Source organism: Scleropages formosus, chromosome 17 (genome assembly GCF_900964775.1).
Source record: "Scleropages formosus chromosome 17, fSclFor1.1, whole genome shotgun sequence".
Lineage (NCBI taxonomy): Eukaryota > Metazoa > Chordata > Actinopteri > Osteoglossiformes > Osteoglossidae > Scleropages > Scleropages formosus.
Genome location: NC_041822.1, coordinates 3,185,135 through 3,209,833, shown reverse-complemented (window position 1 = coordinate 3,209,833; position 24,699 = coordinate 3,185,135). Strand labels below are relative to the sequence as shown.

Genomic DNA, 24,699 nt, shown 5'->3' with positions numbered 1-24,699 from the left:
ACATTTTTCCTGAGTTCAGTTTCTTGGAACAAAGCAATTAGGGGTAGCTGGTAGCATAGTAGTTACAGAAGCTGCCTTTAGCCCTGAAGGTTGCAGGTTCAATTCCCATTTTTCCCTGTAGTACCCTTGAACAAGGTACTAACTCTCAATTGTTCCAGTAAAACTACCCTGCTGTATAAATGTTTAAAGAATTGTAAGTTGTTTTGGAGAAAAGTGTTGCTAAGTGAATAAATGTAAATTAGGGTGCCATTTAAGTAAGGGTGAAGCTCAGCTATAGCTTATTATTCTAAAGTAGAGTGATTGTTCTTCCTCCTAGTAAACTTAACCAATAAAATCAACAGAAGAAGTCAGCTGACAGTGAAGACACATTTCCATTGGTTCACCTTAAAAGTGGCTGGGAATGACAGCGAGTGAAATCCACAGAAGTAATGGTTTAGGGGAATGCTTAGTTCTAAGGAGGGAAATTTAAAACACTGGAAAAGAATTCAAAAGTAAAGGGCGTGACAGAAATGTAACAGAGCGAAAGTACATTTTTTTTCTATACAACTGTTGAGTAAAGGTAAAAAGTGTCAAGATCGAAAAACCCACTCTGGAAAGTGCAGTGTCTCAAAAAGTGTACTTAAGTAGAGGTAACAGAGTAAATGTGACTCAGTACTACACCATCTCAGTAGAACCAAAAGGAAGTTATGGCCAGGGTAATATCATGAGATGTTTAACATAAAAATGATTTTAAGTGTTTGTTTCAACTGTGGTAGGGCCTTCCAGTCCCGTATAACACGCCACTGTTCTACAAGTACTTATTTCATGTACCTTTGAGGGTTTAAATTGTGGACTCAGGTGGGATAGGTAAGCTCAGTCACATTACATACATTCAGCTTTTCTCTGAAGCAGCTTACAATGGTAAGGGTGCAATTATTCACCCATTTGGACAGCTGGGTAATTTTACTGGAACACTTTAGGGTAAGTACCTTGCTCAAGGGTACTACAGCCAGAGGTGGGGATCAAACTTGTGGCCTTTGGAGCAAAAGGTAATAGCGCTACCGGCTGTCCCCTTGTTATGTTGCTCTGTTCTTTTTCATATTTCTTCATGAAGCAAAGCCCTGTTTTGACCATTTGAAACATTCTATGAAAAGGCATGATTCTCACAAGGATAGGTTTGCTGCTTCCAGACAGTCTGAATGAGGAAGTTCGAATCACAATGTTTCTGTGTAATGATAATATTTTCGGTTAGAACGTCGGCAGTGCAGCATGTCACATTTTCTTGAGTTTCACAACTATGTGTAGTGCTTTCTAGAGCTTGCAGATGAGGTGCTTTAAAGCTGTGAGTTTTAAAACCAGGAACATATGGGGACCCTTCACTGTTTGCAGCCTTTGGCCATGTACTGAAAGGAGGTTTTGTCACTGGCTGTGAGGTGCACCTCAGATTTTACTCATTTGTTTGGGTTTCAGGATCATAATGATGTTTAGTTGTTCTGCACTGACCTTCTGCATTCTACATCAAACTTTGGCATGGTGGAGCAGTGGGTAATGTTAGTGCATCACCATCGATGGGCTGGGGTTTCGAATGTGGGCTTGAATCCAGCATTATCTATTAGCAGTTTCTGTTTTCCGTATGTTCATGTGGATTTCCTCCCGCAGCCCGAACACAAGTGGAAGAAGGCAATAGTAAACCACTTACTCACCCTCCTTTGTCATGAAAACCATCTAAGTGGTCACCATGAATCTAAAGTGACAGCACTTACTCTTGCCTCAAAGTAGTTTTTTTTTTTAGAGACTTTAGGGGATTCTTCCTAGTGTTGTACTACAATAAGAGTAAGTTTGAAGCTCTTGCTCCTTCCGGGAAATCTAATTGACATCCACTGCAAATGCATTCCAACGTTACCACATGTTGACAAGCCCACAAGTGAAGGAAGCAAAGCTTAAGCCTATTTAAAGCTGTTTAAATATTATTACTTCTGAGAAGTTCATAGTCTTTTTTGTCTTTTTATGCTGTGGTGTCCACTTTACTCTCAAGAGATACTTGGAATTGCTGTTTTACCTCACTTGTTTTTATTATTCTGATCTTTGTTGAGCTATTGCTTGTGTGAGGTTGGGTCATTTAATCAGACAGATAACATCAAAACTAGTTATTATTGTGTTGCTTACGCTTGATATAACAGGCTCTTGTTTGCAATTAGCCGCTGGGTTTAATTTTCTTTAAACTACAGAATGTCACAGTTTCATTATTTGAAATCAGGGCTGTGGAGTCGGTACACAAAACCTTCGACTCCGACTCCAGTAACCCAATAATTGCTTCCGACCCCCACGGCACTGTCCAAAAATTGTACATTATTTTGGGGGTCGACTTATCCGGCCAAAACCTATATTACATATCTAATTTATGGGGGTCAACTTATATGCTGGATCAACTTATACGACGACATATACAGTACGTTTAGTCGGAGTCGGACTCGGTACATTTTTACCGACTCAGACTCCAGTAACCTAATAACTGCTTCCGACTCCATGACTCCGATTCCACAGCACTGTTTGAAATTAACCTGAAGTATTGTGGTCCTTTCAGATTTTTATAGTCAGTGTTTCTTTCTATACCAGGGAGTTCTGCATGAAAGATTTTAAGGCACTGCTTATATGTGTAAGAAATGTCTTCTTGTTAATTATTTAGGATCAGTTACTCCTAAGAAACGCTCAAGACACTTTCAACAACGAGAAGGAAAACCGAGGATAGATAATTGTCCCTGATCTCCTGAAAGGGGCTCTAGATTTGGAGATAGGAGCCGCTTCCGTCAGCTCTCTACCACAGCTGTAGATTTGAGCTGTCTTCAGTAATAATGCTAATTACACGACACAAATCAATCAAGACAGTCCTCCCACAAGACACTCAGGATAGTAATCATCTGCATTTAAGCCATCAGCATTGTCAGTGTTTGCGGGGATAGAATTTCTTGTATGTGGGAGCCTAAGGACAGGATTGGTGAAGACTGGGGATGTCAAACATGAAAACATGATAGGCTTGTTTGTGTTATTTTAAGGTGCATTACCGGAAGGGGAGTTGGAGGCTTTTAGAGGAAGAACTGAAGCAGAGCAAATCAGGCTTTGTTCTAAACTAAGCTCTGATTTACCAATATCAGCCACTTTGAAAGAACTCCTTCCATTTTCAGAAATCATTTTAGAAAGAGCCATGTGGGTTAATGGATGGAATATTCAGTATTGAATTTGAAATGGGCTAAAGCTGGGGGGCAGCGCTTATATACTTTAAAGTGGCCCTTCGTTTTGTTATTAAACAGATCTTAATTACATAGAGGATGCAATGTATACATTTACATTAATATTTATTCATCCAGGAGACACATTTCTCAAAGCAATATCCAGCTAATGTGTGGTATAATGAACATGGCATCTGTATCTGGCAGCTTGGCACTTTGTGCATGAAGCTCCCACCTGTTTTTGGTATTGTGCTCCTTGTGCTGTAATTAAAACTGAGTTTCTGTACATATGTGGGCTAGACAGCGTGCATTGAAGGTGTCCGGGTTAAGAACTAAGAGGCCATGGCACGTTTGTCATGACAAAGGGAGAGGAAGTCACAATGCCGTTTCGAAGCTTGAACTCTGCAAACTAGCTTTTGCTGAAGTTTTTTTGTGCGTCTTTTTGTCCTGTGTTTCTTTCATTACACCTTTTCTTGGTTTTCTTCACCCACTGCTCTTGTGCTTGTGGATCTTTGCCCTTCCAGGGCATCTGTGGTGGTGGAGATAAGAGTGTGGGACATGAGGGGACTCTGTTCACACAAGCACTGTGATATTATCTCCTCACACTTCTGCTTCCATATTCCCCCTCCCGCTATCTGCCATGTGCCCGCTGTGCTTCTGTCACGACTTATCTCCCTCCCTGCTGCCGTAATGCTCTCTCTCACTGAGTCTTTTGCTCAGCCCAACTCCCCCTTCCTCCTGCCCCTTTCCCATTTACTACCCCCCTGCAGCCTCTGTTTTAGACGACTACTCAACACTCCTGTCTCCTGTTATCTTCTGTCACTCTTAATGTCCAGTAATAGGAATTTCTGCATTTTTCCATGCGGTGTCCAAATCTCTTTGGATCGTTCCTTCATTACACCCTTCCTTCAATACAACTCCAAAAAAAACTACACATGTGAATGCCAGCACATATTTTCATCAACTGAAGTCATTCTCTCCTAAGCACAGCTTTCTTCCCCCCCCCCATGACTTGCCCCTGAGCTAAACTGCAATAACAAAGAAGAATTTATATTGCTTTTTTACTGAATACTGAATGAATTACCGGATGAATACCTGTTGCTGAATGAATACCTGTTTGACAGGTACAAATTGATCTGATTTACATTTGCTTTGCATTTACTTTTATTCATTTGGCAGAGACCTTTCTCCAAAGCAACCTACATCTCATAGAGCAATACAAAGTGCATTACATCAACAGAAGAGCGATTTGGATGCAGACACGTGATTCAGCAGTATAGTCAATTTGTCGCATTCCACCATATAAAAACAACACAAGCAGTCCCCGGATTACAAGGAGTTCCATTCCTAAATCTTTAAATCGGATTTGTACGTTAGTCAGAGCAGACTTCGGTATGGTGGATATCGAACGTCAGTTAGTCAAATGTTTGTCTTAGTATATAGTGTACCTTTCTATGCATGAAAAACTTTAAAGAAACACACACACATTTTCAGAACCGCTCGTCCCATACGGGGTCACGGGGAACCGGAGCCTACCCGGCAACACAGGGCGTAAGGCCGGAGGGGGAGGGGACACACCCAGGACGGGACGCCAGTCCGTCGCAAGGCACCCCAAGCGAGACTCGAACCCCAGACCCACCGGACAGCAGGACCGTGGTCCAACCCACTGCGCCACCGCACCCCCACTTTAAAGAAACACTAAAACATATTTAATACACACACTGGCTGAAACCACTTGTCCCAAGCAGGGTCACGGCAACCAGGGTCTAACCTGACAACACAGGGTATAGGGCTGGAGGGGGAGGGGACACACCCAGGACGAGCCGCCAATCCATCACAAGGCACCTGAAGTGGGACTTGAACCCTGGACCCGCCAGGGAGCAGGACCTGGCCAAGGCCGCTGCGCCACTGCATCCCCCATATTTATTAATAATAATAATAATAATAATAATAATAACTACAGTATTTCTAATAGAGAGAGACATATAAAGAGATAATAAGAAATGTTATTACAGTATTTATAATAGAGAGAGAGAGAAAGCAGGAGTAGAGAGTGAGTGTGTGTGTGTGTGTGTGTGTGTGTGTGTGTGTGTGTGTGTGTGTGTGTGTGTGTGTGTGTGTGTGTGTAGGTATAAAAAACATTAAGGAAACTTTAATGTTCGCTTTTCCAGTGTTCGTTGGTGTTTCACCTTTTTCCGATCACTTTATTATTTCCACTTCATTTTCAGTCGTGATCTTTTTCCCTTCTTTGATGCATCACTATCACTTGCATCACATTTACGCTTCAGTGCCATGGTTACGAGGGTAAAAACAAAAAAAATTAAAGTCAAATACAGTAACTCACACGAGACACTGTTAACAGCAACATGGTCTGACTGAAAAGAAGGAAGTCTTTGCCCTACCTCGGGCTTATGAGCCGACGAATTGCTGTAGACTCGTAATGTTTTGATGCGCGTTGCAAAGTAGTGCCGTTTGTTATTATGAATCAATGTATGTAACTCAAATTTTAATATAATGGGCTTTACAGGGGTGGTTCGTAACTACGGGTTGTACGTGAGTCGTACATTATTCGTAACCCGGGGGCTGCCTGTATACATAATTATTTGATGTTAATTTGATGATATTTAGACTCTTCACTAAGGAATGTGTGTACGGAGCAGAGAGGAAAGTGAAAGTGTTATCACAAGTTTTAATAACACTACATTTTATGTATATAGTGCCTTTCCAGTCAACTTTAAGACGTGTCACACAGAGTAAATGTCCGCTCCTAGGGAAAAAATAATTAGGAATAAGGTCAAAAAGATGGGTAGGCTTTAGGTGCTTTAACACCTTGTATGTCAGCAAGAGTATGTTACGATGATTGTATGATTTCACTGGCAACAGCGCTAGTTTCAAAGTACAGGTGATGTGCTGCAGGGGTCTAGAGTGTGTCAGGACCTTGAACATTGCCGCCATATGTTGAGTGTTTGTATTTTCATAATATAAACCATGGAAGAGGACACTAACCTTTATTTTCTGTAAACTTGGACTGTGGTCTCTATATCCATTGTTGGTGATATGATTTCAAGAATGCAGTGTTTGAAAAATGAGATTTTAACAAAATTCTAAGTATGGGGCCTGAAAGAAAAATAAAGGTCAAACATAACCCCAAAGTGTCTGACAGCAATAGATATACAACTGAGCCATTTATCACCAGAACAGCATCATCCAGTTTTGCCAGCTGGCGTTTATTTGCAACTGTTAGGAATTCAGTTTTGTCTGCAAGTAATTTTGGAACATTTGAAGTCAAACAGGACACAATATCCTGAAGAAATCTAATTAATCAAATTATTTTGTAATAGTCAGTAATTGCGTTACATGACCATACGACCATCCCTACTAAATACTGTAACTTTGTGCCCTTTTACTTTATTTGCCTCTGTTTATGTGTATTTCTGTTTTCTTATGCTGTATATTGATTCCATCTCTATATTGCAGTGACCCAGTTAAGCTGAATTCCATTTTGTTACTATTTTTTTTTAAAAAAAGAAAAAAATACATGAATATAGGGAATAGAAAACAGGAGTAGCACAAGCAAAAGCAGAGTTTGTTCAGCATGACAATGGATCCCAAGTTCATGAATATGGATTATTTAGCCTTAAGGGAGTATGAATATATTAAAAAGCAAAGGTCTTGATACTACGGGGACCCCCAAAGCAAAGAGGCCTCCAGTAATTTGCTTGGGCCCAGAGAAAATAAACTGACACCAGTCAGATATGAAACAGCCTGAAACAGCCAAGAGCTGTACCATTGATAGGCAGCAGAGACTGCAAGTGCTTGAATATTATGGAATGATTAACTATCAAATGCTGCGCTAGTGTGTCAGAGAATAAATAAGCTCACATCACCACAGGCTAATAATAAGTCATTCAAGACCTTTACCAATGCAGCAGTACTATGCCTTGCAGAAAACTGACTGAAAACTTTGAAAAAGGTAACTGGGGTCTGAACTTTGTGCTCCATTAAACACTCAAGGAATTTCCCAGTTTTCTTTCTTGAGAATAGGCCTGATGGAAGCAATTCTCATTTCACGGGAAATAAGATCAGAAGACAAACAGATTAATGTTAACTAGAATAGGGCAGATGACTAGAAGACAAGCTTTCGACAGGGATAAGGATCAAGTTATTTATCAATCTACTGATGAAAGCTCTATCAAAAGGTTCAAAATCTAATTAATGTCCTATACTAGCTTTAGGATTAAGAAATAAATCTTCTGATGTCGGAACTTTATTCAGGCAGAAATCTGGAAATTGCATTAATCTATAACACAACTTAGGGCTAGAAGACAAAACAATTACATGAGCATGAGTAAGCATCTCAAGCTGTGGAGGCCTAACACCAGCTGAAGCTGCTCTCTATTGCTGCAAGTCACACCAGGTATGTGTGTTTGCATATCAAGGCCTTTTTTATGCACTATAGCTCACTTTCTCTAAGTGAGGTGTTAACCTTGTGTGTTTTCTGTATTGTACAGGTGGTCCCCGACTTACGATGGGGTTACGTTCCGTGAAATCCATTGTAAGTGGAAAATATCGTTAGTCGAAAATGCATTTAATACATACATGCGATGGCCATTACGGGTTTGCCGCCTTCATGTTGGGCAATTATCTTGAGTTTCTCTTCTAGAGTAATTGCCCTCATCTTCTTCCCACCAGTAACAGAGGATACAGATGGGTGTTTCGTAGACATGATGGATGCACAAAACACATCGTAGATATGGGGGGTATCTGTATAGCAACCGCATGGCAGACTGGGAGATACGAATCGCTGCTGCTGTCCAGCATCGTGAAAGAGTATTGCACCGCATATCACTTGACCAGGAGAAAATAAAAAAATTCAAAATTTGAAGTACAGTTTCTACTGAATGTCTATCGCCAGTTCACCATCGTAAAGTCGAAAAATCGTAAGTCTAACCATCGTAAGTCGGGGACCATCTGTATTCTGAATCATGCTGACATGGCCGTTTTAAGGTACCTTTCCTAATGCCATTCACACTGGGGTCTTATGATCATTGCTCATTCCAGGTGTATTGCATGGAAATGTGTGGCGTCATTTTTCATTTGGTAGCATCCAAGCAAAGTATACACAATGCATGGTTTTTGCGCCAGTTATCGTCAGACAAACATTTAGTCGCTAAGGTGTTCTTGTGGAGTTAGTCCACATTTGCTCCTAATGGTGAACCCTTTTTGGCTTTGCTATCTTGGTATAATATCTTTTCTCAGAACACGAATACAGCAGCTTTTGAGAACCAGGTCAGCACTGTGCATCAACAGTTAAAGGAACTCATGTTGCTAAATCAGACCGTTTCTCTTTTCTTCACATTTATCTATCTGTACGCCAGAGATTGGGTGGTGGGATGTCATCTGAGCTTAAATGTGGAGAACTTCATAATTACCCGTTGTCTTCATTTGATGTGCCTGCAAAACTACGTTGTCCAAGTTTTTATTGACGTTTAATGTATTTCTTCTTGTGGTAAATTGGTGCTTAAATAACTGGTAATTAAAACAGGATACATTATAATTCAGTCCTTTGACCAAAAAAATCCCCAATTTTTTGCTGAAATATGTTCAGATATGGCATGATCAAGCCAACAATGACAAACTCAGTCCAATATTTATACACCTGACATAAGCAAACAATTAGTTCACTAACTTGAATTCCCTCCTGAGGGTCATGACCTGTAACTGTTGAGCTATTTATATGTGTATTAAGTGTATTAAATACATTTTAAGCTTACAATATTTTTGACTTACGATGGGTTTTGCGGAATATAACCCCATCGTAAGTCGGGGAGCACCTTTACTATCACAATGTAAATGTAAATGAGAAAATATGTTTTGTGCAATAACTGCTTCTCAGCACAGAAAGAACTAATTCTCCATCCTCTTCCTCAGTGGATCTGTGTTTTACTCAACATGCCTTTTTCACTCTCTTTGAAACACACGTACCATGAAACACCAACGCAGAAGGTAGTGTAGTGGAATGAGCTGTCACTGTAGACTTGAAAACCCTACGTTGAAATCCCTGTTCCTCCTGTAGTACCTTTCAAGGTATTACATTTACATTTATTCATTTAGCTGACAATTTCTCCAAAACAACTTACAGTGTTCATCTAACTATAATTATTTACCCATTTATACAGCTGCGTAATTTTTACTAAAACAATTTAGGGTAAGTACCTTGCTCAAGGGTACTGCAGCTGGAGGAAACGCTTGAACCTGTAACCTCGATCATCCGCTACACCCCAACCAGACCTCTATGCTCTTCCACACCTGCCCGTTTGGTGGTCTCACGTACGAAAGGTAAAGCACGGAGGTTCTCGGTTCAGGATCCGTTGTGGTGGAATGACCTCCCCTTCTCACTCAGAACCTCTGAATTTCTGTCCACATTTAAAAAGGACCATAAAACTCACCTCTTCAAACTCACTTTGCCCATCATCTCTTAAGTTCATGTAAAGTGTAAATGTTCATACTCTGTAACTGTAAGATGATGCCCGGATAACCCTTTACGCAGTTACTCCTGTAATGTAACGTAAATGTTTATATGTATCTCAAAATTAAAAAAAAAAAAAAAAAATTACTTGGAATGTGATCAGGAATTGTGAATATTCAGATAAAGTTTTATGCAGCTACTCATGTGATGAACATTGATTCATATGGTGGAAAGAAACAAACTAACTGTACTTAAGAATCACACAAAGTCACAAAGGCAGCAACTCTAGCCACTACACCACCTAGCTTCCCCTGAATTAACCTTGAATTCAACCAGTAAAGGTTACCTATGTGGGTAAACAATTGCAAGTAGCTTATTACAGAAATTACGTTGAGTTCTTTTGGGAGAAAGTGTGAGCTAAATGAACAAGTAAAGATTACCGTGAAACAGATATGAAATGCAAAGCTGAAAAGGTGCCTAACTTTGATCTCATGCGATTGTATTTAATTCGAACCGACGGTAACAGATGTGACAGTGTGACGGTACCTGCCAGTTGCTTACGATAAATTACAAGACATGGCAGTTCTGTAGTTTAAATGCTCCTGAATGTCGACCTTGGTTGTTCGAAAATTCGAAGTGAATCAGTTGCAGCACATTTAATACACAAAAACAATTAAATCTAACAGAAATTATAATTAATGAAACCCAGCGCAGTGCAGTCTGCATTAGAGAAGATGATCACACACTCGCATCATCACAGTACAGCACAGCTTCACTTTTTTCCTCCAGTGAAAGTAGCTGCACTTATCGACTGCCTCAAGGAGGGAAAGTCAACCAAATGAACTGAAAAGTAAGGCTCGGAATAGTGATATGCTTTAAAAATGCTGAAACGTTCTCAGGTTTTAGTTGTTTTGATCTGTTCATTTTTTTTCTTTGTTTTCTGTCAAATGCAAAAGCAGAAATGAGGAAAATTATTTCATTGAAAATAATTAATTTAATGAAGTTGAAGCATTTTTACTAAGCATTAACTATGGTGAAACACTGGAAACCCAAAGCATCCCACCACTCAGATATTGCCAGGACTTCACTGCCAGCTGACCCAGGTGACTGAAGCTCAGGACGTGAGGACGTAGGTTCGATCCCTGCTCAGCCTATGAAGAGTTTGCATGTTCGCCCCGTGTCTGTGTGGGTTTCCTGTGGGTGCTCTGGTTTCCTCACATAGTCTGCAGACATGCTGTTGAGATTCCCCCAAAGTGTGTGTGTTCCACTGATGTGTGGATGAGTGACCCAGTGTAAGTAGTGTATCTAGCAGTGTAAGTCACCACGGTGAATAAGGTGTGTGGGCCGGTAACACTACATGGAGTTCGTTGGAAGTTGCTTTGGAGAAAAGTGTCTGCTAAACAAATGCAGTAATGTATAGCACACACAGTTAAAAAATACTCACCCTGCACATAGAAACATTCTCACATTACCAGTAGATACAAGCACAGGGACAAAACATAGTCTTCCTGATATGCATGCAAACAGACTTTGGAAATCAATGGTAATCCATAGATATAGTTTTTTTTTTAAAACTTTTTATGTATTCGACATTCCTCCTGTCTGTCTCTCTCTTACAGTCATGCAGCAGCATCGTGTTCCACAACACTGGTGTAAGTAAATGTCTCTCCGTGTGCTCTTCTCTTAGGTTGTGCCTTCCTCACCTACTGTGCCAGAGAGTCAGCGCTGAAAGCTCAAACAGCCCTGCACGAGCAGAAGACTTTACCAGGGGTAGGTCACCAATCACCAGTCACCCAGAAACGAGACCCCGCAGTCCCTCACGCAACCTGCCTAACCACTCTTTCCACTTCTCTCACCCAAAGGGCTTGCACCGAAACTTAAAAAAAATAAAGCCTCTCAGGGCTGTCCTATAAATATTGTGTGATGCATGTGATGCCTGTGTGTGCAAGACAGAACAAGTACAGGATGATGTGAAAATAAGGATTTGTGGTTTTACTGTTCTTGGCTTGGCGTTGCAATGCTGCATGAAATTGCACAGTTTTGTGAGCATGTGCGTCTCGATTTGCGTGTCTCGTATTGTGTTTTACTCCCGTATTCCAACCCGCATAAGGGTAGGTATTCCTCAGGATCCTCAGATGATCAATATTTATGAGTGTAAGCATTTCATTTGTCCTGTGATGCATACGCTGTGTCTCCGTACAACAACACTTTATTCAGTAGATGAGGGGCTTTTGACTCTCACATGTTATGTTTTGAATTCTTTTTTTATTCTGATCACTGAGGGTAATCAATGTATTACATGTCAATGCCTTTTCAAAGGCAGGATGTCCAACAGTAAGAAATATCCAGAGTTTTTGTGTGGTTCTTCCTGCATTTTTTAATAATCTTGTAATTATTATTTACGTTTACACTTATTCATGTGGCATTAGCTGGACGGAGCTCAAACTGGCTTGATCTGCATTACTGCTGATGATAGACTGATGGTTGTGTAAGTAAAGCATACAGATTTCTAACATGTTTCAGTGCCGAAGCTGAATTCGTCAGCGAACTCGGTGACTTGTGCAAATAAAACGTATTTAAACAGTTTTTCCTATCTTTTCAAAAACTAGATTATTATGCTGGTGTTTTCAGCTACATAGATCATTTTAAATTGTGCTCTTTAATAAGTGATACAATTAACATTCAGACTGACTAGTAACTGCATCATGGATTCTGCCACAAACTGTGAGTGGGGACGTGATCTATGTCTCCACTATTGTGCCCCATAGGCAGAGTCCAGGGTGCTTTACATTTATATTTTATTTTTTCATTTTAATCCATTTCAATATATATATATTAAAAATGTTTATTTATTATTTTTTAAAAAGATTTTCTTTAAAAATATTTTTCTAATGGAAGAGCCTTGAAAAAACAGGCTATCGTGACAATACCTCCGGTTTGATCTTCCCCCAGGTTGTCCTTGACCACAGACCTTTTCAGCTGCTTTCGAACATATTCAGTCGTGCAAATGGGTGATGTGTAAAATGTCAGCTCTCTAAGTCACCCTGGGTGAGAACATCTGTTAACAATCCAAAAAGAATAATGTAATGTATGGTAATCGACGCAAGACGGAGGTTTAAATATACAGAGATTTTGCTGACGTCTGAAACGGGACATTTGAATAATGTTCCATTTACCTTTGTGTATGGATGTGCTAAAGTGCTGAATACATTTTCATCTATTGGTGTCATATTTTAATGACTTTCCTTTGCTTTGCATTGAATATGCTGATGTAAGATATATGACACTTTGGGGCTCTGTTTTGCTGTGAAAGTTATATGAATGTAGGATTCATAAACTTGCATATTTTCCACACCCCTGGCACTCTCCCTCCCTTGTCCTATTGTTTTTGCTCTGACAAGGGGCAATAAATATTTAACACTGACCCTCCTCATGTCCTCTCCTCATTTTAAATACTGACTCATCACGAAGGAAACATGGGAAATGTCTGTCATGGGTTAGCCGGTCCACCCAAGCACCTTCAAGCTGGCCTTTGTGTAAAGTGCCAGATCCAAGTGCAGAAATGTAACATGATGCCTTGTTCCAGCATTACCCACTACTGCTATTGATTTTGAAGGTGTTGTTGCTTTGTTCCTGGACACTCCTGAGTGGCTTATTCTGTAAACTTTAATGGGGCAGCGGATAACATAGTGGTTAGGGTCTGTTGCATTCCGCTTTCATTGCCCCAGGTTCAGATCCCTGCTCTGGCTATAGTAGCCTTGGGCAGGTACTAACCATGAACTGCTCCAGTAAGAATTACCCGCTGTATGAATTGTTAAACCGTTGTAAAGCTGCTTAGGTAACGTTGTAAGTCGGACTAGACGAAAGCATCAGCTAATCAAAGTTTAACAATAGCATTCTCTCTTTATGAATAGAAATACAGCAGAGATCACAGGTTCAAACCTTGACTTGGTGGATTGGATCTCATCGCTTCCCATGTCAGGGCAGTAGATAGTGTAGTAGTTAAACAGATAGCCTTAAAGAAAGAGACGGGTTCAACCCTCACTCCCTGTTGCTGCTGCAGTACCCTTGAGCATGGTACTTGCACTGAATTCCTTCAGTAAAACATTTAGCAGTATGAGTGGGTCAAATGCTGTTTGTCACCTTGGATAAAACGATCGGTCGAACACAAGATTACGTCTAAATGTATTTATACGTCAACACTTTTACATTTATTCATATAGCCGATGCTTTTCCCCAAAGCAGCATACAATGTTAAGGTTACAATTATTAACCCACTGGGTATTTTTTTTTATTGGAGCAATTTAGGGTAAGTACCTTGCCCAAAGGTAGTATAAGCTGGAGGTGGGGATGAAAGCTGCAACCTTTGTATCTAAAGGCAGCAGATCTAACCCCCTACGCTACCAGCCATCCTAAAGCTCTCTTTCTCCAAACCGTCATACAAATCAGAGTAAATCACCAGCAATGTTGCATTTCTTAGAAAATTAGTTAAGCGCTAAAGTCTCAAGAACACACACATTTGCTGAAACCCCTTGTCCTGAGTGGGGTCGCAGCGAGTCGGCGCCTAACCCGGCAACAGAGGATGTAAGGCTGGAGGGGGAGGGGACACGCCCAGGACGGGACGCCAGTCCATCACAAGGCACCCTAAGCAGGACTCAAATCCACCAGAGAGCAGGACCCGGCCGAACCCACTGCACCACCTCGCTCCCATCTCGAGAACACTGCAACACTAATATAGGAAATAGGTGTAACAAGAAAGTTATATGAATGTACAGACACCCCTCAGCTTATGCACATAGACCATTCTTCAACCCCTTCCATAAGTCAAAAGTTACATATGTCAGATTCCCCTTCTTCCCCCACCATTCAACATCATCATCATGTTCTCCTTTATACATGCAGCAACCTTCACTATCGTATTCACAGTCGATACAGCTAAACCTGGTTCCCGTGCTATAGACGGTAATCTTTGTCCACCTTCATACGTCCTTATTATTTTCAATTTCATCCCCAAATCGATTGCCGTACGCTTGCGAGACAATGCTTGTTTTCCTTCAAGCGCACATTTACCACCAGGCATTGTGAATAATGAAAAGGGTAAAAATATAATAAAAAAACACTGCAATAACGACAGGAGATGGTTTCATGGCTCAAAACACACGAGAACGAGGAAGATGCAGCTTCCTGCCTCGTCTGGTTACGCCGACTTACGCGTAACGCTTCTCGGATGTTTTGCGTAAAATAAAAGTGATATCCGTAAATAACGTGTATGCCGGGGATTTTTCACGTAAATCCGGATTTACGTAAATCAAATTACGCAAGTAGAGGGGTGTCTATACAAGAAAGCCGTATTTGTCCTCCACAGTACTGTGTATTCATATTACCGGGGGGCATGGTGGCGTAGCGGGTTTGGCCGGGGCCTGCCGTGTCTGGGGTTCGAGTCCTGCTTGGGGTGCCTTGTGACGGACTGGCGTCCCGTCCGGGATGTGTCCCCTCCCCCTTCAGCCTTGCGCCCTGTGTTGCTGGGTTAGGCTCTGTTCACCGCGACCCGCTCGGGACAAGCGGTTGTAGACAGCGTGTGCATTTGTATTATTTTTGGTCTTCCTCGGAACATGAAAACCCTGTCATGGGGTATATATTATACACAGAAACACAGATGCAGTAAATTTGATCACATGTTTAAATGCAAAAGCTTTCCTGGCAGGATCCCTTTGTTTTCTTCACAGACACACACAGCCAGCATCTGAACGTCCTCATCTTCTCCAACAAAAGAAAGTGATTATGTGCTGGTGTCATTGTCCACAGACAGTATTTACAGCTCTTGCTGTGGGATAGCTCATCGTGCTGCCAAGTCCGGTGTGTGGGTAGGACATTCTTTGACAGATAAATGGTAACACAGGCCCAAAAAGTCCACCCTGACTTAATACACCGCTTTGCCATCAATGTCTCTTTCTTCCTTTCTTTCCTACTCTTTATTATCCTCCGACAGCTACTGTTTTGTATGTTTATCATTTACACTTAGTGAAGTTTGTTTTGATTCATTATATTTTTTTAATAACCCCATCATCCCATTTCATCACATCAGCCTCCCATTAAGGCCTTTGCCAGTGCTTTCCTAAATAAAGCAGGCATCTTTGGTATAGAACGAGCCAAGCTGCTGAGAATAGCAGTTTATCATATAAGTACGTCTTTTGCTGATTCATGCTGATGCTTTTGAAGATGAAAATGTGCAGAACTTTTGAAATGAGGATTATTTGATGTTTTAGTGTGTGTGTCTGTATGGGGGCATTGGTGTACTGCTGAAGATGGAGCAGCTGGAGCTCTTTATCTCCTCCTTCACTGTATGCAGCTTTTAATACATCTCAGCAGAGACCTGGGCAGCCACTAAGAACTTCAGTGTGGTCCACTGAAGCTTTTCCAAGTCGCTCCAGCTCTTCTGATGATATGGACGGAGACCGCAACGGCAAACATATCTAAATTATACACTTTTAGTACAGTTTTCGGTACAGTTTTCATGCACTGAGCTCTTCTGTGCATCGACTGGAGAAGAGATATATGCATAAATCCAATGCAGCGAAACAGTTTGCTATTATTTGTTGATTTCATATGCCAAATTTTCACTCCTTTTCTCTTCTAATTTATGCACCCGAAGGGATATGAAAATAATCATTTAATCTCTTATGGCGCTTTGCCCACAAATGATTTACCCCAACATTAAAAAACATAATTGAGATGAAAACGAGAGAAATAAAACTGTGATTGTGGGATTGTAATTGTTAATGGATTTATGTTTTCATATACCCAGCATGTTTCTGATTAGGAGTGAGCATAGTTATAGCTGAGTTTTCATTATGCCCAGTTCACATTTTGCTTTTTGTACGCACTTTACACCTTTCCTCCTTGCATATTTTAACTGTTTTTGCCCATTATGTTGATTTACCAAAAAAAAGGTACAGGATGTCTCTGCAGAGTAACAAGGGGAGCCAGAAGGACAGAATGTAACCAGCAGATTGGAGAGAAGCACCTAAGTTCTCTCACTTGTCAGTCAAGCAATGATACTACAAAAGCTTCTAGAAGAGCGGGCTTGAGCATCTGTCTTCCTTACCTCTCGAGTTCGCTGGGTGGCCAGAGTCTGTCTGGCGAAGGATTTTGTTGATAAACAGTGATATGGACGGACTGTTTTATTTCGTTTTAGAACTAAATTTTGCTAAAACTGTCTGTGTTGGACACAGCTCAAGAGTCAAAGAACCTGACTACGAATGACCTGGAGGCAGAAGTGCAGGAGCATAACGGGACACGTGCCCTGTCACTTCAGCTCATGGAAATAATGGTTAAAAAAAGCGTTGTTTTCCACAAGTAGCGCTGCTGTCTCGCGTGGTGGTTTGAGGTGGTGTGAGAGGATGTGGGTTTGATTCCCGCTCAGTCTGTGTGGAGTTTGCATGTTCTCCCCATGTCTGTGTGGGGTTTCCTCCCACAGTCCAAAGACATGCTGTTCAGGTTCCCCCCGTAGTGTGTGAGTGACTGAGAGAGCGTGTGTGTTCCACTGATGTGTGGATGCGTGACCCAGTGTAAGTAGTGTATCTAGCAGTGTAAGTCACTGCGGTGAATAAGGTGTGTGGGCTGGTAACACTACACAGAGTTCATTGGAAGTCGATTTGGAGAAGAGTGTCTGCTAAGTGAATAAATATAAATATAAGTTAGCAGGTTAGAGGGCTTCTAACTCTTAGAAAAGTTGATCCTCTTTAAGAAAAGGCAGCAGAAGTGAGCCAACCACACCAGAGAAGAGCAGGTTCAATTTTGACTGTTAAAAAAGAGTCATCAATAGAAAAAGGGCTGAATTTCCACAAGAGCTGTACAACAACATACAGAAAAATACACACACAGGTTCTGAAACCACTCATCCCGAGTGGGGTCACGGCGAGCCATTGCCTAACCCGGCAACACAGGGTGCAAGGCTGGAGGGGGAGGGGGGACACTTAGGATGGGATGCCAGTCCATCACAAGGTACCCCAAGCAGGACTCGAACCCCAGACCCAGTCAAATGCACTGCAACCCCCCCGGACAGAAGAATAATACAAAGAAAACACTCTTCCTCACAGTGTGGATAAGGAAGTTGTCGTTTTCTTTTGCGCATCCCTGGTGTGAATGCTGGTATCTACTAGATGTCGAACAATATAACAACTAAATGACCAGTTGCTGAATTCAGTGAAATTCTGGTGGGAGGTGATAATACTGTGTTTGGAAAAGTTCTGGAAGAAGAGTAGGAGCCACACAGCTGTTTACCCAAAAAAAAAAGTTTAATTAGAGTGTGTCAATCACCAGTTGTCAGAATTACAAAAAATTTAGTAATAATAGCTTTCAGATTTTTGAAATTAGTCCTTAGTCATGACATTTTCAAATCTGGTTCATTTTTTTTAGACAGTCTTATGTTTCTTAGTATTTGCTTATGGGTACTTTTTTCTGAATGCTGATTAATATGTGAAAGACTGTAGGAGGAATTCCTGTCAATTAAAATGAGCTGAATATAGAGTTCAAGCTGCTTCAGCACTTCCTCCCCCACAAAATTAAGATGCAAAATAATTATATTCTGTAAGAGTGATGATATGCTGGTTAGCAAATGATAACATTTAGCAAACAAAAATTAATCCAAGTGAGATAAAGAAATTAAATACTAATACAAGCATATTAGTGATATGTAAACAGAAAGTGTAAGTTATAGTCACATTTAGAAACAACATTTTATATAACATTTTATATAAGTACATATGTGCATTGCGCAGTTAACACCGTGCACTTTTATAACCGTGCTGTTTTTGAGCCATGTTCACTAATGTTCACTTTAGGTACTGGACTCATAAGTATTTTTTCTTTAAAACTCATGTTTTTGGCCAAACCTATACAACTCACAGGGGGGCGTGGTGGCACAGTGGGTTGGACCGGCTCCTGCTCTCTGGTGGGTCAGGGGTTTGAGTCTCGCTTGGGGTGCCTTGCAGTGGACTGGCGTCCCGTCCTGGGTGCGTCCCCTCCCCCTCCAGCCTTATGCCCTGAGTTGCTGGGTTGGGCTCCGTTTCCCTGCAACCCTGTATGGGACAAGCGGTTCAGAAAGTGTGTATGTGTGTGTGTTGCTTACAGGCAAAGAAGGACCATTTAATTGTTTCCAAATACAGACCTAAAGCATACGTTATAATGAATACCTAACTTTAAATTAAGGAGGTTAGGGTTTTCCAGTGTTCTGCATCTTTGCTGGGGGGAGATAAAAATCCGGTGTAATTGTAAAATAAATATATGTGTGTGTTTTGTTATGTATATTTAATGCTAAGGTGTGTTGTCTACATTTTGCATCATGCGACACCATAGAAAAAGAAACTCTTACACAGTATTTTAAAATATTATACAGTTGGAGGAGTGACCAGGGCTGAGATGGTACAAGGTGGATTTACATTATTTATTTTTATTAAAAACATGAAACAAAGACACATGGAAGTACAACCCAGATTCTTTCATATTTATTCGTTTAGCAGATGTTTTTCACCAAAGCAACTTACAGTGTTAACGTTGCTATGATCACTAGTGTTTACCTATTTATACAGCTGGGTCCTTTTACTGGGGCAATTTATAGTAAGTGCCAAACTTGAGGGTATTACAGCCAGAGGTGGGGAATCAGACCTTCCACCTTTGGATCCAAAGGCAGCAGCTGTAATCACTCCACTACCAGCTGTCTGGAAGAACCTCTTCTGGATATTCGAACCTCCAGCCTCGTCCTTACAACTTGCATTTATTCATTTAGCTGATGCTTTTCTCCAAAGCAACTTACAATTTTAAGGTTACAATTATTTACGCATTTACACAGCTGGATAATTTTACTGGAGCAATTTAGGGTAAGTACCTTGTTCAAGGGTACTGCAGCTGGAGGTGGGGGTCAAGCCTGTGAGTCCAAAGGCAGTAGCCCTAACCACTATGGTGCTGGCCATCCTTTTAAGGTCCCCCCTCCTTTTCCATCAGTTCACCACACATCACACACCATGGTCACACCTGCCAGGAGGTGTTTGTGGACAAGGTCCTGCGTGCCACAGATATTTTAGTTTTATTCAGTCTGCAGCTTTGCAATATTAGTTTCATTCATTCTGCAAATTTTGTGCCTGTTTTAAATGCACAGTGTGTTATTTCAAGAACATATTGCAGTTTCCCGACTGCTTAACAAAAATGGTACCAGTCATAGGATCTCATGGGGGGGGGGGGCATTTATTCCTGTCCCGTGGTTAGAAGTCCAGATATCGGCAGCATTTCCATCCCCAACCCCGATGTCAAGCGGGAAGCCGCTGCATTTAGAATTAATTATTAGGTTTGAGGCAGTAAAAAGAGAAAGGAAGGCATTAATGACTTTTTAATGAAATTTTATAAGTAGACTATTCCAGAGAAACCAGAGCTGATTGGTTCACCACAGCAGGCATTGGGTACTGTTCAACATGCGGTGGGGGGGGGATAACAGGTGACTGGATGACTTATCCATCTCAGTGAGTGGGTGTCATGATAAGCAGGCAATGCCAGAACCCCCTGCTTCTCTGGAGAGATGGAACGGCTGTCATGCAGCCCAATGTGTACTTTCAGGTCCAGTTATCTCCCCAGCAGTAGATTAGGCCTCTGTGTTCCTGCCCTTGTAATTGCATTTGCCTGTTATCAACTCGGAACAGCCTCACCCCTCCTGTCTCCCCCTCTTAATTTCCCTAGCAGCATTGGGTAGCGTAACATCTTATAAATAACTGACAACCACGAAAGATTGGAGTCCCACACTTCTGATTTCTCACTTTGCAAATTCTGCCGTGAGCTTCCCTCCCGCTTTTAGTATTGCACGGTTAGAGACGATTCAAGTCTCAGCCCAAGGCGATTTGCTGTCATCGTTGTTCTGATACTGCAGTGCTTTCATGGGGTAGTAAGGGAAAATAGATACATTCAGAGTTATAAAACTTCTGTCATTTTGCTTCCTTTATAGATTCTGGAGGGTTGTAAAGATATGCTTCCCTGAGAAATAACTGCGGTGTGAAACCAGGTTTGGGTGTGATCCCTCCGAAAATAGACATCGCGTTACAGGGAAGTCATCATCCGAGGAGTCGCTGTGTGGGAGAGGAACCTCCGTCGTGGGAGATCGGCCGCCTTACTTTGTTACGTTGAGAGAATGAATTCAAGCATTGCCGTAAGAAGCAGCGAGTCAATGCGTTGAGATGGTAGGAACCCAAAATGATGCGTTTTATTCGAGGACATCTGTTTCCCTCTGTGGATGTCTGCAGTTTCCAGTACACCGCATTCCTTTCTTCTGTCACTATAAAAATGAGCTTTTACCTTGATGATCGAGTGAGCCGAAGGAACATTATAGGAAGTAATGGTGTGAAATAGCAGATCAATAGATCAATAATGTTTTTCAAGAGCACATCAGGCCTGTATAACATGCTCACAGTCACTAAAGAGCACTACAGTGTGGAGTCACACTCCATCAAAAAGACATTTGATTTTCCTTTCACAACCTTTTTTTCTATTACCAGCTCGGGATCATTAAGCTATTGATTTCTGTTTCTCTCACTAAGTAGAGCATGTCAGACTTTTTTGTGTTTTGCCAAAAACACAGGATTGTTATTTTCCGGAATTAAAAACATCTGCTTTTGACATCCCTTGTACAGAAAATGCACCGTAATTATTTTAAAAAGCGTGGGGACCGCACTGCCCCTTCTTCCGCTTGCCCTGTGTTATTTCCCAGACGTTATTGTCCATTCACTCACTCATCAGCCCCTCTGGCTTCACACCCAGGTGGTCAGTCTCATGCTGTTCCTTATCACAGTCCACTCGTCTTTGCTTTAATAAGAGGTTGTTATGTCTTTCCTCATACTGCTCTTACCATCACCATTACCCTTCTTTTTGTTTGCTCACAAATATGTGTAGGTGATGTCTATGTTACCACCAAGCCCAAAGGGTGGCTGGTAGTGTAGTGGTTAGAGCTGTTGTCCTTGGACCCAAAGGTTGCAGGTTTGATCCCTACCTCTGACTGTTGTACTATTGAGCAAAGTACCTACCTGAAATTGCTCCACTAAGATTACCTAAAGGGGTAAATAATTGTATATTGACTACCAGTGTTGCTTTGGAGAAAAGTGTCAGGTTACTGCAACATCAGAACCTAGGAAGTCTTGCTGTATAGTAAGGCCCCTTATAAATGTGTTTATCAGTTCATCTCCAGTAAATTATAACAGCAGATGTATAACTTTGAGATTTCGTCTTCAGTAGCTCATCTGTTCTTGCCTTATTTTCTTTTATGTCGTGCCTAGATTCAGCTTAAGTTCCTTAATATAGCCACTGATGGCTCAGTGTGGGAGTTGCAATGTGCCCCGATTGCTCTGTCACGTTCCGCAGAGACTGCCAAGTTCCACTCCTCTCCCGTCGACAAAGAGGCTCGCGTTGACGGCCGTCGTACACGGGTCTAGGTTATTTAGGGCTGTAAAATTTTAATCAGTTGCATTATCACATACATTTTAGCCTTAATACAGTATTTGCAATTTAAAGTAAATATATTACGCAATAAAGACATCCATCAGCAGAACTACTTAGCAAAAATCTTCAGCAACATGGTCTATTTAAAAAAAATGACCCTATTAATTTCTGCTTGTAAATTGTTGTCAGATGACATCCAAGAAACAGGTCAGGAGAATAAAGTCCTTCAATAACTGTTGGCAGCCCTTGTATACGCTGTCATTTTCTATGTTCCGCCAGCCAATTAAAAACTGGTCTGATGCAACAGCAGAGGGGGTGGAGAAGCAGGATCTGGGTTGTTTTTGTATGTGTGTATCAGTAATTAGTTATATACTATGGGGTGTCAATAATATATATAATATATAATAATATTTTACAGTCCAAAGACATGCTGCTCAGGTTCACCCGTAGTGTATGAGTGACAGAGAGAGTGTGTTCCACTGCTGTATGGATGAGTGACCCATTGTAAGTAGTGCATCTAGCAGTGTAAGTCTTTGGGTGCTCTGGTTTCCTCCCATAGTCCAAATACATGATGTGCTGGTTCATCCACAGTATGTGAGTGACAGAGAGAGTGTGTTCCACTGATGTACGGATGAATGACCCATTATAAGTAGTGTATCCAACAGTGTAAGTCACCACGGTGAATAAGGTGTGTGGGCTGATAACACTACATAGAGTTTGTTGGAAGTTGCTTTGGAGACAAGTGTCTGCTAAATAAATAAACATAAATGTATTGGTTTGAACACTATGTTTTGGACCCAGGGGTTGTGGTTTCTTATCATAGGAGAAATTGACACTTTGGTTGCACCCTTGACCCAGTATGTTAATATAATTTAAAATAACCAGAGAAATACCGTTTGTGCAAGTGGGTTTCTTAATGTCTAACATTATAAATAATTTAAGCTCTGTGGAGGAATCTGCTCCATAAATGATTAGTTTACTACATGCATATGCGTATTGAAGTTGAATGCATAAGTGTTTACCGAATTAAACTGTGGAGCAGATACGTTCTTGAAAGGATACTAAAAGATGCATTTTGTGTCTACATGCTGTGCTCTGTTTCGCCAAGCAGTCCATGGAACAATTAGTTCTGTTCTCTTTCTAAAGTAGATTACTAAATGTGTAGCACAATCATTGGCTGTAGTGTGCGCACACACTGAGAGGTATTATTTATCCTTAGAGTTGTTTTATTGTGCTTTCAAACTGCCCAAGTAATAAGTAGAAGATAAATTGTACAAATACTTTTGTTCCACTCATTCTTTAAAAGTGGTTTCAGCTTCTTCACATTCTCTTCCTACAGTGATATGATATAAGTGAAAATGAGTCGCGGTCTATTACAATTAGGACACTGTTTGGGTAACATAAACTGTCTTGCACCACAGAGGCCCAGTAAATGGCTACTTGCTATGCAGATGCTCCTGGACTTGCGATGGTTCGACCTACGATTTTTCAACTTTACTATGGTGAGCTTGCAATAGACATTCAGTAGAAACCGTACTTCAGATTTTGAATTTTGATTTTTTTCCCAGGGAAACAATATGCAGTGTGATACTCTCTCGTGATGCTGGGCACAGATGTGTGTATTAGGTGTATTAAATGCATTTTCAACTTACGATGGGTTTTGTGAAATGTAACCCCATCGTAAGTCGGGGACCACCTGTATTTTGTTTTACATTATATCGGAAAACATTCATCTTAAAATTGCACTTACTATTCCCTTTATAAATGTTTACGTTCCAAGGGTTAACGGTATTCATGTGCTCTGCTGAATTTCTGCTTGAATTTGGTGTGATGCAGTTATGGACATTTGCAAATGCATGGTGCATATGTGCATGATGTCAAGCAATATTTCATAGAAATGCAGCTGAGGAATAATGAAAAAAACTAATGACCAAAAGCCATATAGCTGTACATTCTACAATACTGTACATTACAAACTAAGCAATAATTTAAATTCCTTCAACTGTTTGACTACTCTCATGCTTTTCAAGTTTGAAAAAAACAGTTATATTAATGTAAAGCACAAATCAAGAACAAATATATTACTGGAAACAGTAATATGGTTGGATTACTGTAACTTCTTTAGTTTTTGGAGGGGTAGACATGTGTTGGGGCTATCAGATTATCAGGCTATCATAAATATGGCTGCATATTAATGGTTGTGGTTACAATTACAGCACACTGTCCGTGGTATATGGGCTCACTCTGGATCCTATTCCGTAGTTAGAATAAAGTGCTAAATCTATTACAAGACCTTTAAAACTGCCACACTCTTTTATGGAAAAGTATACCTAACACTAATTCTGTAATTTTCTCCACGCTTCTGAATGGTGTCCTCTTTTCTTCTCTCTCTTCTGAATCCCTATTTCTCTTTCTTTCTCCCTAGATGAACAGACCAATCCAGGTTAAACCAGCAGACAGTGAGACCAGAGGAGGTAGTTGAACACTTTTATATCAATGCTTTGTACATCACTTAATATTACCTGTGTCATATACTGACATTTGATTTAT

The 24,699-nt window shown here is 40.9% G+C and overlaps 1 protein-coding gene across 6 annotated transcripts in view; it reads left to right on the top strand.

The window, feature by feature from the left end:
* celf4 (CUGBP, Elav-like family member 4) overlaps positions 1–24,699 on the top strand; it is a 53,306-nt gene that overhangs the window by 8,071 nt on the left and 20,536 nt on the right. For all 6 annotated transcript variants that reach the window (XM_029259427.1, XM_018760074.2, XM_018760075.2 and 3 more), the window contains exons 2-3: positions 11,363–11,445; positions 24,575–24,623. In XM_029259427.1, coding sequence (XP_029115260.1) covers positions 11,363–11,445; positions 24,575–24,623 — 132 coding nt within the window. The remainder of the gene's footprint in view (positions 1–11,362; positions 11,446–24,574; positions 24,624–24,699) is intronic.